This window comes from Lynx canadensis, chromosome A1 (assembly GCF_007474595.2).
Source record: "Lynx canadensis isolate LIC74 chromosome A1, mLynCan4.pri.v2, whole genome shotgun sequence".
NCBI lineage: Eukaryota > Metazoa > Chordata > Mammalia > Carnivora > Felidae > Lynx > Lynx canadensis.
In genome coordinates, this window is record NC_044303.2 from 8763162 (window position 1) to 8775735 (window position 12574).

A 12574-nucleotide genomic window follows, 5' to 3' on the forward strand; every position below is an offset into this window, starting at 1 on the left:
CGTAACAACAGTAACAACATTTACTAATTACTACCAGGATTTTGACTTTGCCAAAGAACCTTTTTTTTGACGTGCATGTACATTAATATTTACAACTTCTTTTTCGATTTCAACCCCCCTCCCTTTTTTTCTCCTAGTCCGCTGACTGTGAAAAGTGTATTAAAAACAATGAAATGTAATACATAGGTTAATAAATTTTAAGAATTTGAAAGTTAAACATTAGAGTTTAAACTTTGTTTAATTTTTAAAAAATATTCATTTATTTTGAGGGAGAGAGGGAGAGAGAGAGAGAGAGCAAGTGGGGGAGGGGTGGGAGGAGAAGGAGAGAGAGAATCCCAAGCAGGCTCTATGCTGTCAGCATGGAACCCCACGTGGGGCCCAATCTCATGAACCATGAGATCGTGACCTGAACCAAAATCAAGAGTTGGGTGCTTAACGGACTGAGCCACCCAGGCGCCCCTTAAAATTATTTAAGGCTATTGTGTTGCCTTTTGTTTCTGTATTTGCATAAAAAATAGACCTGGTAGGGGCGCCTGGGTGGTGCAGTCGGTTAAGCGTCCAACTTCAGCCAGGTCACGATCTCGCGGTCCATGAGTTCGAGCCCCGCATCGGGCTCTGGGCTGATGGCTCGGAGCCTGGAGCCTGTTTCCGATTCTGTGTCTCCCTCTCTCTCTGCCCCTCCCCCGTTCATGCTCTGTCTCTCTCTGTCCCAAAAATAAAATAAAAAACGTTGAAAAAAAAAATTAAAAAAAAAAATAGACCTGTAGATTTTTGTGATGAATGAAATCTCACTTAGACGCCATATCCAAGACCTTTGAATTATGTGTAAGTGTGGAGGCAATGTAAATGTATTTAATGATAGCCAAAAATCTATGACTATTGTCAGGATGATACTTTCAATGACTGTTAAAACTAATCATGGAGACAGAGCCAGGTAGACCAGAAGGCTACATGGCTTTATATCAATGAAATCAGCCCAGACTTTTTTTTCCTCCCCAAATGCAAATTTCAGCTATAAACAACTGGATTTCTTAGAGACTCTTGCCATCCTTACTTAAAAGATTTGGGTCAATGGAAACCACAAAGTCTTTCCTAATTGCAGCTCATGCCAGCCCGAATGATAATTGCTGGCCTCCAGAGCTCTCCTGTTCTGAGCATGTGATCCTGGCTGATTAATGAGACCTTTCCTCACTGCAGTTATAACATGAAAACAAATTGCTTGTGTAGCCAGAATGAGATGCGCTTCACCCAGCTAATAAGATTCTTTCATCTGGAGGAAAATAGAATCCATTCGCTTAATAACTCTTACATGACATCTCTTTCTGCCTAACTTGCAAATTATTACCAGAATGACACTTTTCACGGGACAGAATTGTTCCATACTGTCTGACAGGAACCAGTCCAATTAGTCCTTCCTTCTGTCTGAGCTTCTTAATGTTGAATCTTTGCTCAAGCAAATCCTAGAGATCGGTGGTTTCCAGAGTATGGCCCAGGAAAGCTTGGAGAATCAATGAGTACGGTGCGTGGAGAATCCAACTTGGCCAGGGTGGTGGTAAAGCAGGTTGTAGGAATCGTGTGTGTGTGTGTGTTTTGTGCACACGTGCGTTTATGGTGCGTGTGTGCGCACACACGTATGGGGACGTGTGTTCACGAGCACGACTGTGCTGTTTGCTTCCCTCGCTCGTTTCTTTGCTCTTTCCCTCTTTGTCTTTCTTTGTCCTATTCCCCTGCTCCTTCTTTCACTGTCTTCTAAATGGGACTGCATATCGTTTCAAAATAATGGAGAAGTCTGTTTAGGCTTCAGCCTGCTATGTACCAGTGTCCCTTATTTACCTGAGTCTGTGGGAGTCTTGTTTGATCTTTTTCAAGAGACCACATTAACTGTTTGACCTCTTCTCTCCAGAACTGATGTCTACCCATGAGCTTGAAAAGAAAGAATTGGAAGAAAATTTTGAAAAGCTGCGGCTGTCATTACAGGTTAATATTCATTCTCTTAAAGGTGCATTTGTTCTTAAAGTTTATTTGTTTTGAGACAGAGTGTGAGGGAGTAAGGGGAGGGACAGAGAGAGAGAGAGAGAGAGAGAGAGAGAGAGAGAGAATCCCAAACAGGCTCCACGCTGTCAGCGCAGATCTCATGAACCGTGAGATCATGACGTGAGCCGAAGTCAAGAGTTGGACCCTTAACCAGCTGAGCCACCCGGGTGCCCCAGTATTCATTCTCTTCACTCTGGTCTCAAGATGATGGCGGTGTCATTATGCCTGTCCACAGACATTTATCTAGCACCTACTGTGTACAGGATCCTGTGCTAGGCATCGGGATGTAGAAGTAAATGAGACATATGCCCTGCCCTGTGGGAAGTCACTGTCCACTCAGACAGCTGTGACCCGAACAGTGACAGACAACACAAAAGGTAAATACTTACACCCAGTGAATACTACCATTAGTGAGCGCCACAGAAGTTCTGAGATGACGGTCCCCACTTGCCATGGTCTGACCTGAGCTGTATCTGAGGAGAAGGGAGTGCTTGAGGACGGTATTTTAGGCAGCGGGAATGGGGTAACGGTATCCCGTTGTGAAGGATAGATGTCATAGGACATGTTCCGGGAATTATCGAAGGGACTTTAATCACCTGCAAGTGGGTGAGATGAAAAGAACCTTCTTTGCCTTCCACCACCAACCTGCAGAAAATGTGGGTCTCCGAGGCCAGGGAGCCGCCTGGCTTCCTGCTGACCTCTGCGGGGAGAATGAAGGGCCTCCCAGACTACGTGCATCTCCCTCCTGCCTTCTAGAGACCCAGGCCACCCCCAGCCCTAAGGCAGAGCTGCCTGGGAAGTAGGGGTGAGGTCGGCGGCCCTGCTTCCCTTCCCAACCATCACAACCAGATTATTTGTTAAATATTAGGGACGCTCCGTGGGGAAATTGTGGGAGGTGATTACCAAAACCGCAACACAAAGGCGGGGATTTTGCTCTTTGACGGCGCGCTTTCCCCTGGCAATGTTCACTGACCAGAGCCTGCCCCCAAGAATAGCAACCAGGATGGTGCAGATAGCCAGTCTCGCAACTACTGAGCATTCTGTTCAGAAGTTAAAATGGGAAACCGCCTGCCGCAAGCCGACCCCCGACTCATCGATCCATCGATGGTCGCCTGCCTCGGCACGTGAACCCCAAACTGCCTTCGGGTACCCCGCATCCCACACCACCGGGTGCGCGCCCCCTAAGGTGCACAAACCAGGACCATACTGTGATGTAACAAAAACCCCATCCAGTCCACAACCGAAAAGAATTGAGAGTTTAGTTTCATATGTGGGTCCTCACGCTGCTGCTGACATTAAACCGTCGTGAGTTGTGCGTATTTTACTTGTGATTCTCCATGGGCAGATTTCATTTGGGCTGGAGATTATTTGGTGCAAAGAGGATGGGATTGTCGAGCCCCCCTTTTTGGGCTACTGGTGGCTAGAGAAACAGGTCTGGGGCAAGAGATGGGAGCTTCTAGTTTAAATCCCCACTGTACCCCCTCTTACTAGCTTTGAAATTGTGGACAGTTACATGAGCTCTGTAAACCTTACTTTCCTCATCTGTAAAATGGGGATGATAACGGGACCTCCCCCAAGGTGTGAGCAGATTAAGGGAAATGATGTATGCAAAGTGTCTAACATGAGGTGGGTTCAAGGTAAATGCTAAAAAGTAGCAGCTATTAGGGGCGCCCGGGTGGCTTAGTCAGTTGAGTGTCTGACTTCGGCTCAGGTCACGATCTCACAGTTTGTGAGTTCGAGCCCCGCGTCGGTCTCTGTGCCGACAGCTCGGAGCCTGGAGCCTGCTTCGGATTCTGTGTCTCCCTCTCCTTCTCGTGCTCTGTCTCTCAAAAATAAATAAGCGTTAAAAAAAATAAAAAACAAAAACAATAGTGGCTATTGCTATTATAATAGTTTAAAGCATTGCTGCATTTACTGTTATTATTATCATGCCATTGGTTAACTCCTGAGTGGCCCGTGTTGGGCCAGGTCACCAGCTGGGCCTTTCTGCCTCTTAGCTGGACAAAAAGGAGCGAACCCAAGTTGAAAGATAGTCCGTTCTGTCTGATTGCTGTGGCACCATTGTGTGCCTGGCGGTCCGTTTTGAGTAATGGTGAAGAAGGCAGAAAATACACAGTTTGACATTTTAGATCTATCCTAGGTGGCGTTTGCCTGATGCGTCTTTTCACGGTTTTGTTTTTTTAACGGAGGGGGAGAGACTTGAAAGAAATGCTTCCTCCGACAGCGCGGACAGGTTTGGGATAGGAGCCACGTAGCGGTACGTTTTTAGAGTCAGGTTCTAGAAGGTGACCGGGCTGCCCAATGGCTGTGTGCCAGGGCCCAGCCGGGTTTGCCCGGGGCTGTGATCTCCACTCACCAGCTCCTGTGGGTACAGACTCCCACTGATAACTATGTTGCTCGAATGTACCAGCATTTGCATTTAATGGCACCGTGGGGGCTTTTATGCCTTAAAAATGAAATGGGAAATAACTGGAAACCAAAAAAAAAAAACAAAAAACAAAAAAAGAGGAAAAGGAAGCCGCCAAAGATAGTTTGTAAAACAGGGTCCTCTGGCGAAATGAAGAAAGCAGTCAAGCCAGCGTTTCACACGTTACGGTATTTTCATGTGGAATGACATCATTTACAATACCTGGCTCTTCGTATCAGTGGGGTGAGGTCACTTCTCATGCTGGCAGAGTTCCTGGGGAGACCCTTGTCCCTGTGTTTTAATGTTACAGAAGTGGCGTCACTGGGCAGAGTATCTTGAGACACGCTGCGTGGACGAGGCCCCGTCGCTGGCTGCGCTGGGGCACCGCGAGAAAGCCCACTGCCCTGCACCCTTTGCTCGCCTGCCGTGCTCAGGCTGGGGTTGCAAGCGAGGTTGAGTGTAGTCGCATCTGCCCTGACAGCCGGGGGCCGGGAGCCTGGGTCCAGCCAGGGAGAGGCTCTCCACAGGGGAAAAGACTCCGCCCACACAGCAGCCCACGCCAGGGACATGCAGTCCGGCCCTGAGGCCCGGGAAGGCCAAGGGGAGGAGGCCAGAAGCGAGCAGAGCAGGAGAGGGGGCTGGCCAGTGGAGGCACCGCTGGCGGGAGAGCTGGAACGAAAGGCGGGGCTGGAGGGGGCAGGGAGATCTGAGCGAGCCGGGAGACAAGAAAGGCCGTTCGGAAGATGCACGGACACTGTGTAAAGTCCGTGCTTCATCTTGATGCCAGTGGGGTTTTACACGGAGGGGGTGACGGGGTCGGGTTTGCGCTTTCGAAGGCTCCCCCTGACTCCACCTTGAGGGCAGAAGGGTCCTACCCCAGACGCCAGGTGCAGGAAAGGGCCAAGCGCGTGGCTGAACTTCAGGGAGAGGGACCAGGAGAGCTTGCGGCGGACCCCAGGAACATCACGCGGGTGGAATTGGCGGGACTCGAGCCTTGACCCCGAAATTAGTGCGTTTGGTGGTGGGAGGAGGGGTCTCAGGCAGACGGGGAAGGTCAAGGATGGTTCAATGGTGTAGAAACGAGGGCAGCTCTCCGTTGAGGTAGGTGTCTTGTTCTTCCTAAAGTCAGGGACTAGATGCCTCCCTCTGGTGGTAGTTTGCCTCTGTGATACTAAATCAGATCATTGAATCAGATATTAAGTAATAATTAATAATAGTTCAAGAATGAATTCAGATATTAGACCATGAAATGCCTCCCGCCAACAGGCTCCTTATTTGGGGACAAGGGGCAGCGTTCTCATCTTGGGAGGTGCTCGGAGTCAGGCTGCCGGCCCCCAAGTTCTCCCCCGGGGTCGGGACCCTTCATGTGCAGCATGGGTGCCACGTGACCCCCTCTTACCACGTGGGACAGGCAATCCAAGTGGCCTCCACCTTGCGGCCCGGCAGGGTGGCCGTTGCCTCATGCTTCCCCAGGCCACAGTGCCTGCGGACCAAGCTGGCCTTCTTGTCGTGCCTTGCAGGACCAGGTACACATGCTGACCTTCCAGAGCCAGTCTCTGCGGGACCGGGCCAGACGCTTTGAGGAGGCCCTGAGGAAGAACACCGAAGAGCAGCTGGAGGTAGTCATACCCTCCCCCGTCCGCCCGCCGACTCGGCCTTGTGGCTCCCACAGGGCGCCCCCCCCCCCCCCCCAGGAGTCACCTCTGCAGTCTTCCCCGGTGACAGGACCTCTGTGTCGATCCACTGCCGGAGCGACAGCTGGCCAGGACACGTCCCCGTCAACGCCTCTCTCCTGACACAGGGGACGGCTGTGGGGTTCTCCGTTGACATGTTATTTTTGCCAGATTCCACTCCCCAGCCACCGTCCCTGAGCTGGGCTCCACCCCGCCTGGGAGCTCTCCCCCACCCCTGCCCCCCGGCTGGGACCCACCCCTCCACTCATTCTCCCCCAGCTGTAGTTTAGGCCCGCACAGGAGGTACCCCCGATGGCTGCGTTGGTAACTTGAGGGGAGTTTTTTCCAGGAAAGCTGGCAAAACTCCTTCCCTCTGATGGAGGGTCGCCAGATAACATACATGACACCAGTTTAATGTGAATTATAAATAAGTGAATTTTTTTTTAGCATAAATACATCCCATGTGATACTGACACTTAAAAAAAAAAAAAAAGGCGGTGTATCTGGAATTCAACCTTAAGTCAATGTCCTGTATTTTGTTGTTGAGTTATTGCATCTTGGCAACCTTTCTCTAGCGTTTGTTTTTCTGAAACGCCTTTTCTGCTTTCAGAACCACTTTGCTCACTTCCTATGCAAGAATCCCTCACACACACCTCCAACTCCCCGTGGACACAGGGGAGACCTGTGACTCCTGGCCTGTCTGCTGAATGAAGTGGTCTGGGCCAATGTTAAAAGTCAATGTCGAGTTTGCTCTTTTTCCTCCATGAGCTCCCTTTGGGGGATGGGCTGGCAGCCTCCAGCCACCCCAGCCTCCGGGCTGGTCAGTGGATGATGGCCTTACCTCTCATTCCCCGGGGAGCTGGGTCTCTCGTGGCATTTCCAGGGGGAGAGCAGCGGGCGTCTGTATCAGGAAAGGCCGTGAATGCGCCCACACTGACACTCCGGGGCCTCCTGGGAAGCTTGTTATGGAAGGCCAGATTTAACTGGATTCACGGCACCGGTGCATACTGGGCTGTGCTGGGACCGCTGGTGACCGGCTCTCGCTCTCTGCCGTTGTAGATTGCACTGGCTCCCTATCAGCACTTGGAAGAAGACATGAAGAGTTTGAAGCAGGTGTTAGAGATGAAGAATCAGCAAATACACCAGCAGGAAAAGAAGATCATTGAGCTAGAAAAACTGGTGAGTCGGCCTGCGTCCTTGGGAGAGCTCCAGTCACCTGAATGGTATGCCTTACTGGCATCATGGATTCACAGCCTGCAGACGGTGGGCCCTTCCCTGTCCATTGCTTACACCTGAGCAGAAATGCCACGGTTGGTCTCCAGGCCTTCCTTAGGAAGCCAGGAGTTTCTTTTATTTAATGTGTGTGTGTGTGTGTGTGTATGCACATATGTATATGTAAATATGTATTTTTTTTTTGAGGGGGCGGGCAGGGGCAGAGAGAGAGGGGAACAGAGAATCCAAAGCAGGCTCTGTGCTGAGAGCGGTGAGCCCGACTTGGGGCTCAAACTCACAAACCGCGAGATCATATACCCTGAGCCGAAGTCGGACGCTTAACCGTCCGAGCCACCCAGGCGCCCCTGGGAAGCCAGGAGTTCTAATAAGGGAACTGAAGTGGCTTCATTCCGTGCAACTGGGAGCCCTCCTGACGGCCTGTCTCCAGCCCCCCATCCGGCCCTCCTGCCCTGGGGGAGTGCTGCTTCCTCCCTCCTCCCTGGGGGGATGGGTGGCCAGACTGAGCAGAGCACTTTCCATATGTTGGTTCTTCCACCCACTGGAGCGGGTGTTGTCAGGAGCCTCATTTCACAGACGTATATGCAGACGTATAGGAAGGGGGTGTATCTCACCCAGAGCCCGTAAGTGGCCCGCCCGGGCGGGAGCCCTGGCCCCAGGGCTCCCGTCCCTGCCCTCGCGGCCCTCTGCCTCCCCCTTCAGCCCGGTTGCCATGGAACTGGCAAAGGGGCCCGCTAGAGAAACAGAGCGCCCCAGAGCTCACTCCCCTCCCCTGCAGGCACAAGGGTCATACAAGGGCTGGAGCTGGAGACAGTCGTCAGAGTCACTAAGCAGAGCAGCCTGCTTCCAAGGAGACACCGTCTTGAGGTGGAGGTTGGCCTCGGGGGTCTCAGATCGCTGTTCTTCCTTTTTGACTGCTATATTCAAAATTAACTTTGATGCTGTAGAAAGAAAATACGGGCATTATAAAAAAATTATAAGATAGACGCAAATAAGGAGATTAAGATATCTTTCCAACCACGGCTAACGCTTTCCAGAGTTTTTGCTCTGTACGGTGTGCCCCCCCCCCCCCACGTGCAGATGGTAGTATCCTGCTCTCTTCCAGCGAGCAGACCTTTAACTTGCCATCTCGGGGATGGATCATCTCATCTTACCTTTGAACGTTTGTCCCTGTTTGTCTCTGAGATATCCCTTGCCGCCGCTTTTCCCACACCAGGGGCTGATCTAGGACCACGTGCCGTATTCGGCCATCATGTCCTCTCTTTCTAGCACCTCTGCTTTGTGAGGTGTCTCTCGCTGTATGGCGTAGGATGGGGGCAGACTGGGGTGTGACTGTCCATAGCCAGCATCCTGGGTGATGGTGACCACGTGGAGCTTCCCAGCAATGTCAGAGCCCTGCCCTTCCGAGCCGTGCCTTGCAGCCCGGCTCACGCGAAGACCCACGACCCTCCGCCCCCAGGCTGGGCCATCCGCATTCAGTTGTCTGGTCACCCACCAGCCTCGGGGTTTATTTGGCTGTTCTTAGCCATGTGCCAGGCATTCTGCCAGCATGCGTGACTTCTCCTTGCAGAAACCTTTCGGCATTAAAAAAAAAAAAAAAAAAGACCAATTTAGTCACTTCCCATTCCTTGGGAGCACAGATGCAGGCTGAAGGCAAGGGCCTGACTAAAGAGCTACGACAGAGCCCGGCCCGTTGGCTCTGACTCCCAGCCCTGTTCATGGGAGGGTGACAGTTCTCTTCCGAGATCAACTCCCCAGCGGTGAATTTGTCATTTTCTTTTCAAAACAAAATTTACTTCTGAATTTATCTTAGAATGGAACTGTACTTCAGCAGGGCCCTGGGGGGACACACGGACAGAGAAAAAGGCGTAAGTTGCAGGGTGATACTAACCATCGATGGCATTAGTTTCTGATAGTGTACTGAGCCAGTCTCGGGCTTTGGGTTCCTGGCTGCCCATACCCTCAGAAGGAAAAAATGCGTCCGTGCTATTTGTATTCCCACCCCTCCCTTAATTCAGAATGTCATATTGTGCAAACACGACGATTGTGACGTAGTGCAGTTGACCCATCAGGAAGAACCCAGGGACCCGTCAGCCACCCTAGGTCCCAGCGGTGTTAGCAGCTCCCCTCTGACAACAGGGACACTCCCCATGAGAAACGTATTCTACACGGGAACCTGATGTGCGCACACACGTGCACAGTAGAGGTAAAAAAATGTTTATATCTAAAATAGTGTAACAATAATAGTTTTATTACTACGTATGGTTTGCACTCTGGTATTTTCTGTCCTGTTCTGTTTAAAAGACACAGGCTGCTCACATCCCTCTAACTTGATTCTGTAATCACTAAGGCATCGCAAACTGCAGTCTGCCAAGCACTGTTCTTGACAACCAAAGCCCAGAAGCCTTGCTGAGAACCTCTTAACACTGTATCTTTTATAGGCGGAAAAGAACATTATTCTAGAAGAAAAGATCCAGGTTCTCCAGCAGCAGAACGAAGACCTCAAAGCAAGGATCGACCAGAACACCGTTGTCACAAGGTAGGGGGGCCCGGGTGTGTGAGCTTCCTAAAGCATATGTCACCTACAAAGTGGCTTTGCCGTAGCACTTCTTTGAGGGCTCTGTTTTTGTCCCAGCATCCAATTTGCCTCACTCCTCCGAGCCGTGAGGCCTTCCCCACGCAGGCTCTCGGCCTTTCTCGTATGAAGAGAAGGACAAAACACACCACCACGTATGCCACCCGGCCCGTGCCCTGGGTCTGCATCTCGGTTGTCCCCACCTTGGGGGAAACGAGCGAAATCGGCAGAGATGCGTGGCAGGGGTCTCCAACGCAGCTGGGAGGTGGAAGGTTCCTTTCTGGGCGTTTTGGGGAGACCTGCCAGCCGAGCGTCCCCAGGCAAAAGAGAAGAACCACCTAAGCAGCCCCTGAGCTGCGTCAGCCGAGCTGGGCAGACCCGTGGGGGGCCCTCGGCCGCTGAGCCGTTCTCCTGGGCCGGCCCGGCCAGTGGACAGCGGGGGGTGCAGAAGCCAGAGGGAAGCCGTGTAGCCAAATGCGGCTAGCTATTCTGGGTAATAGCGTTCCCCTCTCAGTCCCCTGCTCGGAGGTGCTCCAACTCTCAAGGAAGGATGTGGAGTAAAGCAGGGTTGGGGCTCGGTCGGCCCGCGGGAGGTTATAGGCATACCTCGGAGATACTGTAGTTTCAGTTCCAGACCACCCCAAGACAGCAAGTGTCGCAGGGAAGCAGCCAAATGAATTTTCCCCAAATGAGTGGTTTCCCAGTCCGTATAAAAGGGAAGTTTGGGGCGCCTGGGTGGCGCAGTCGGTTAAGCGTCCGACTTCAGCCAGGTCACGATCTCGCGGTCTGTGAGTTCGAGCCCTGCGTCGGGCTCTGGGCTGATGGCTCGGAGCCTGGAGCCTGTTTCCGTTTCTGTGTCTCCCTCTCTCTCTGCCCCTCCCCCGTTCATGCTCTGTCTCTCTCTGTCCCAAAAATAAATAAACGTTGAAAAAAAATTTTTTTTAAAAAAAGGGAAGTTTACACTCTCCTGTAATCTGTTAAGTGTGAAATACCATTGTGTCTAAAAACCCAACGGACATGCCTTACCTTAAAAATACTTTATTGCCAAAAAATGCAAACCATCATCTAAAGTTTCAGTGAGTCAGAATCTTTTTGCTGGTGGAGGGTCTTGGCTTAATGTTGATAGCTGCTGACCGATCAGGGTGGGCTTCCTGGAGGCTGGGGTGGCCGTGGCAGTTTCTTAAGACGACAGTGAATTTTGCCTCCTTGATGGACTCTTCCTTTCACGAACGACTGCTCTGTAGCCTGTGATGCTGTTTGATAGCATTTCACCTACAGTAGAACTTCTTTCAAAACTGGAGTTAGTCCTCTCAAATCCTGCTGCTGCTTTATCTACTAAGTTTGTGTAATATTCCAAATCCCTTGTCGCTTCAACAAGCTTCACAGCATCTTCAGCAGAGGCAGAGTCCATCTCGAGAAACCACGATTCTTGCTCAGCCTCGAGAAGCAGTCCTCACCCGATCACGTCCTATCACGAGATCGCGGCAACGCCGTCCACGTTCAGGCCCCGCTTCTAGTTCTGGTTCTCTCGCTGTTTCCACCACATCCGCAGCGACTGCCTCCACTGACGTCCTGAACCCCCCAAAGTCATCCCGAGGGTGGGAATCAACTTCTTCCAAACGCCTGCAAATGTTGACATTTTGACCCCTTCCCACGACTCGTGAATGTTCTTAATGACATCTAGAATGGTGAATCCTTTCCAGAAGGTTTTCAACCGATTTTGCCCAGATCTGTCAGAGGAATCACTCCCTATGGCAGCTAGAGCCTTACCAAACGCATTTCTTCAAGAATAAGACTGGAAAGTCAAAATTCCTTCTTGATCCATGGGCTGCAGAATGGACGTTGTGGGAGCAGGCACGGAAACATTAATCTTGTTCGACATCTCCATCAGAGCTCTTGGGTGACCGAGCGCATCGTCAACGCGCAGTAATATTTTGAAAGGAATCATTTTTCTGAGGGGCAGATCTCAATAGTGGGCTCCAAATATTCAGTAAACCGTGTTGTAAACAGATGTGCTGTCATCCAGGCTTTGCTGTTCCATTTATAAAGCACAGAGCGGATTTAGCATGATCCTGAAGGGCCCCGGGATTTTCGGGACGGTCCGTGAGCGCTGGCTTCAACTTGGGTCGTCAGCTGCGTTAGCCTCTTACGAGCACGTCATCTGTTCTTTGAAGCTTTGAAGCCAGGCACTGACTTCCCCTCTCTGGCTGTGAAAGTCCTCAATGGCATCTTCTGCCAACAGAAGGCTCTTTTGTCTACACTGAAAACCTGTTGTGCAGTGTAGCCACCTTCCTGAATTTTCTTAGCCAGACCTTCTGGGTAACTTGCTGCAGCCTCTACACCAACACTTGCTGCTTCACCTTGAACTTCTAGGTTATGGAGATGGCTTCCTTCATAAGCCTCATGAACCCACCTCCATAGCTTCAGACTCTTCTTCTACAGCTTTCTCACCTCTCTCTGCTTTCACAGAATTGAAGGGAGTTAGGGCCTTGCTCTGGAGTAGGCTTTGGCTTAAGGGGATGCTGCGGCCGGTTTGATCTTTTATTCGGACCACCCATACTTTCTCCGCATCAGCAAGAAGGCCGTTTCACTTTCCTATCGTTTGTGTGTTCGCTGGGGTGGCACTGCTAACGTCCCTTCAAGAACCTTCCCTTT

General features: G+C 51.2%; 1 protein-coding gene across 5 annotated transcripts in view; it reads left to right on the forward strand.

Annotated features, from left to right (window-relative positions):
• Nucleotides 1-12574, forward strand: part of MTUS2 (microtubule associated scaffold protein 2) — a 570271-nt gene that overhangs the window by 553755 nt on the left and 3942 nt on the right. For all 5 annotated transcript variants that reach the window (XM_030308514.1, XM_030308551.1, XM_032593161.1 and 2 more), the window contains 4 exons: nucleotides 1904-1977; nucleotides 5962-6060; nucleotides 7174-7293; nucleotides 9786-9883. In XM_030308514.1, coding sequence (XP_030164374.1) covers nucleotides 1904-1977; nucleotides 5962-6060; nucleotides 7174-7293; nucleotides 9786-9883 — 391 coding nt within the window. The remainder of the gene's footprint in view (nucleotides 1-1903; nucleotides 1978-5961; nucleotides 6061-7173; nucleotides 7294-9785; nucleotides 9884-12574) is intronic.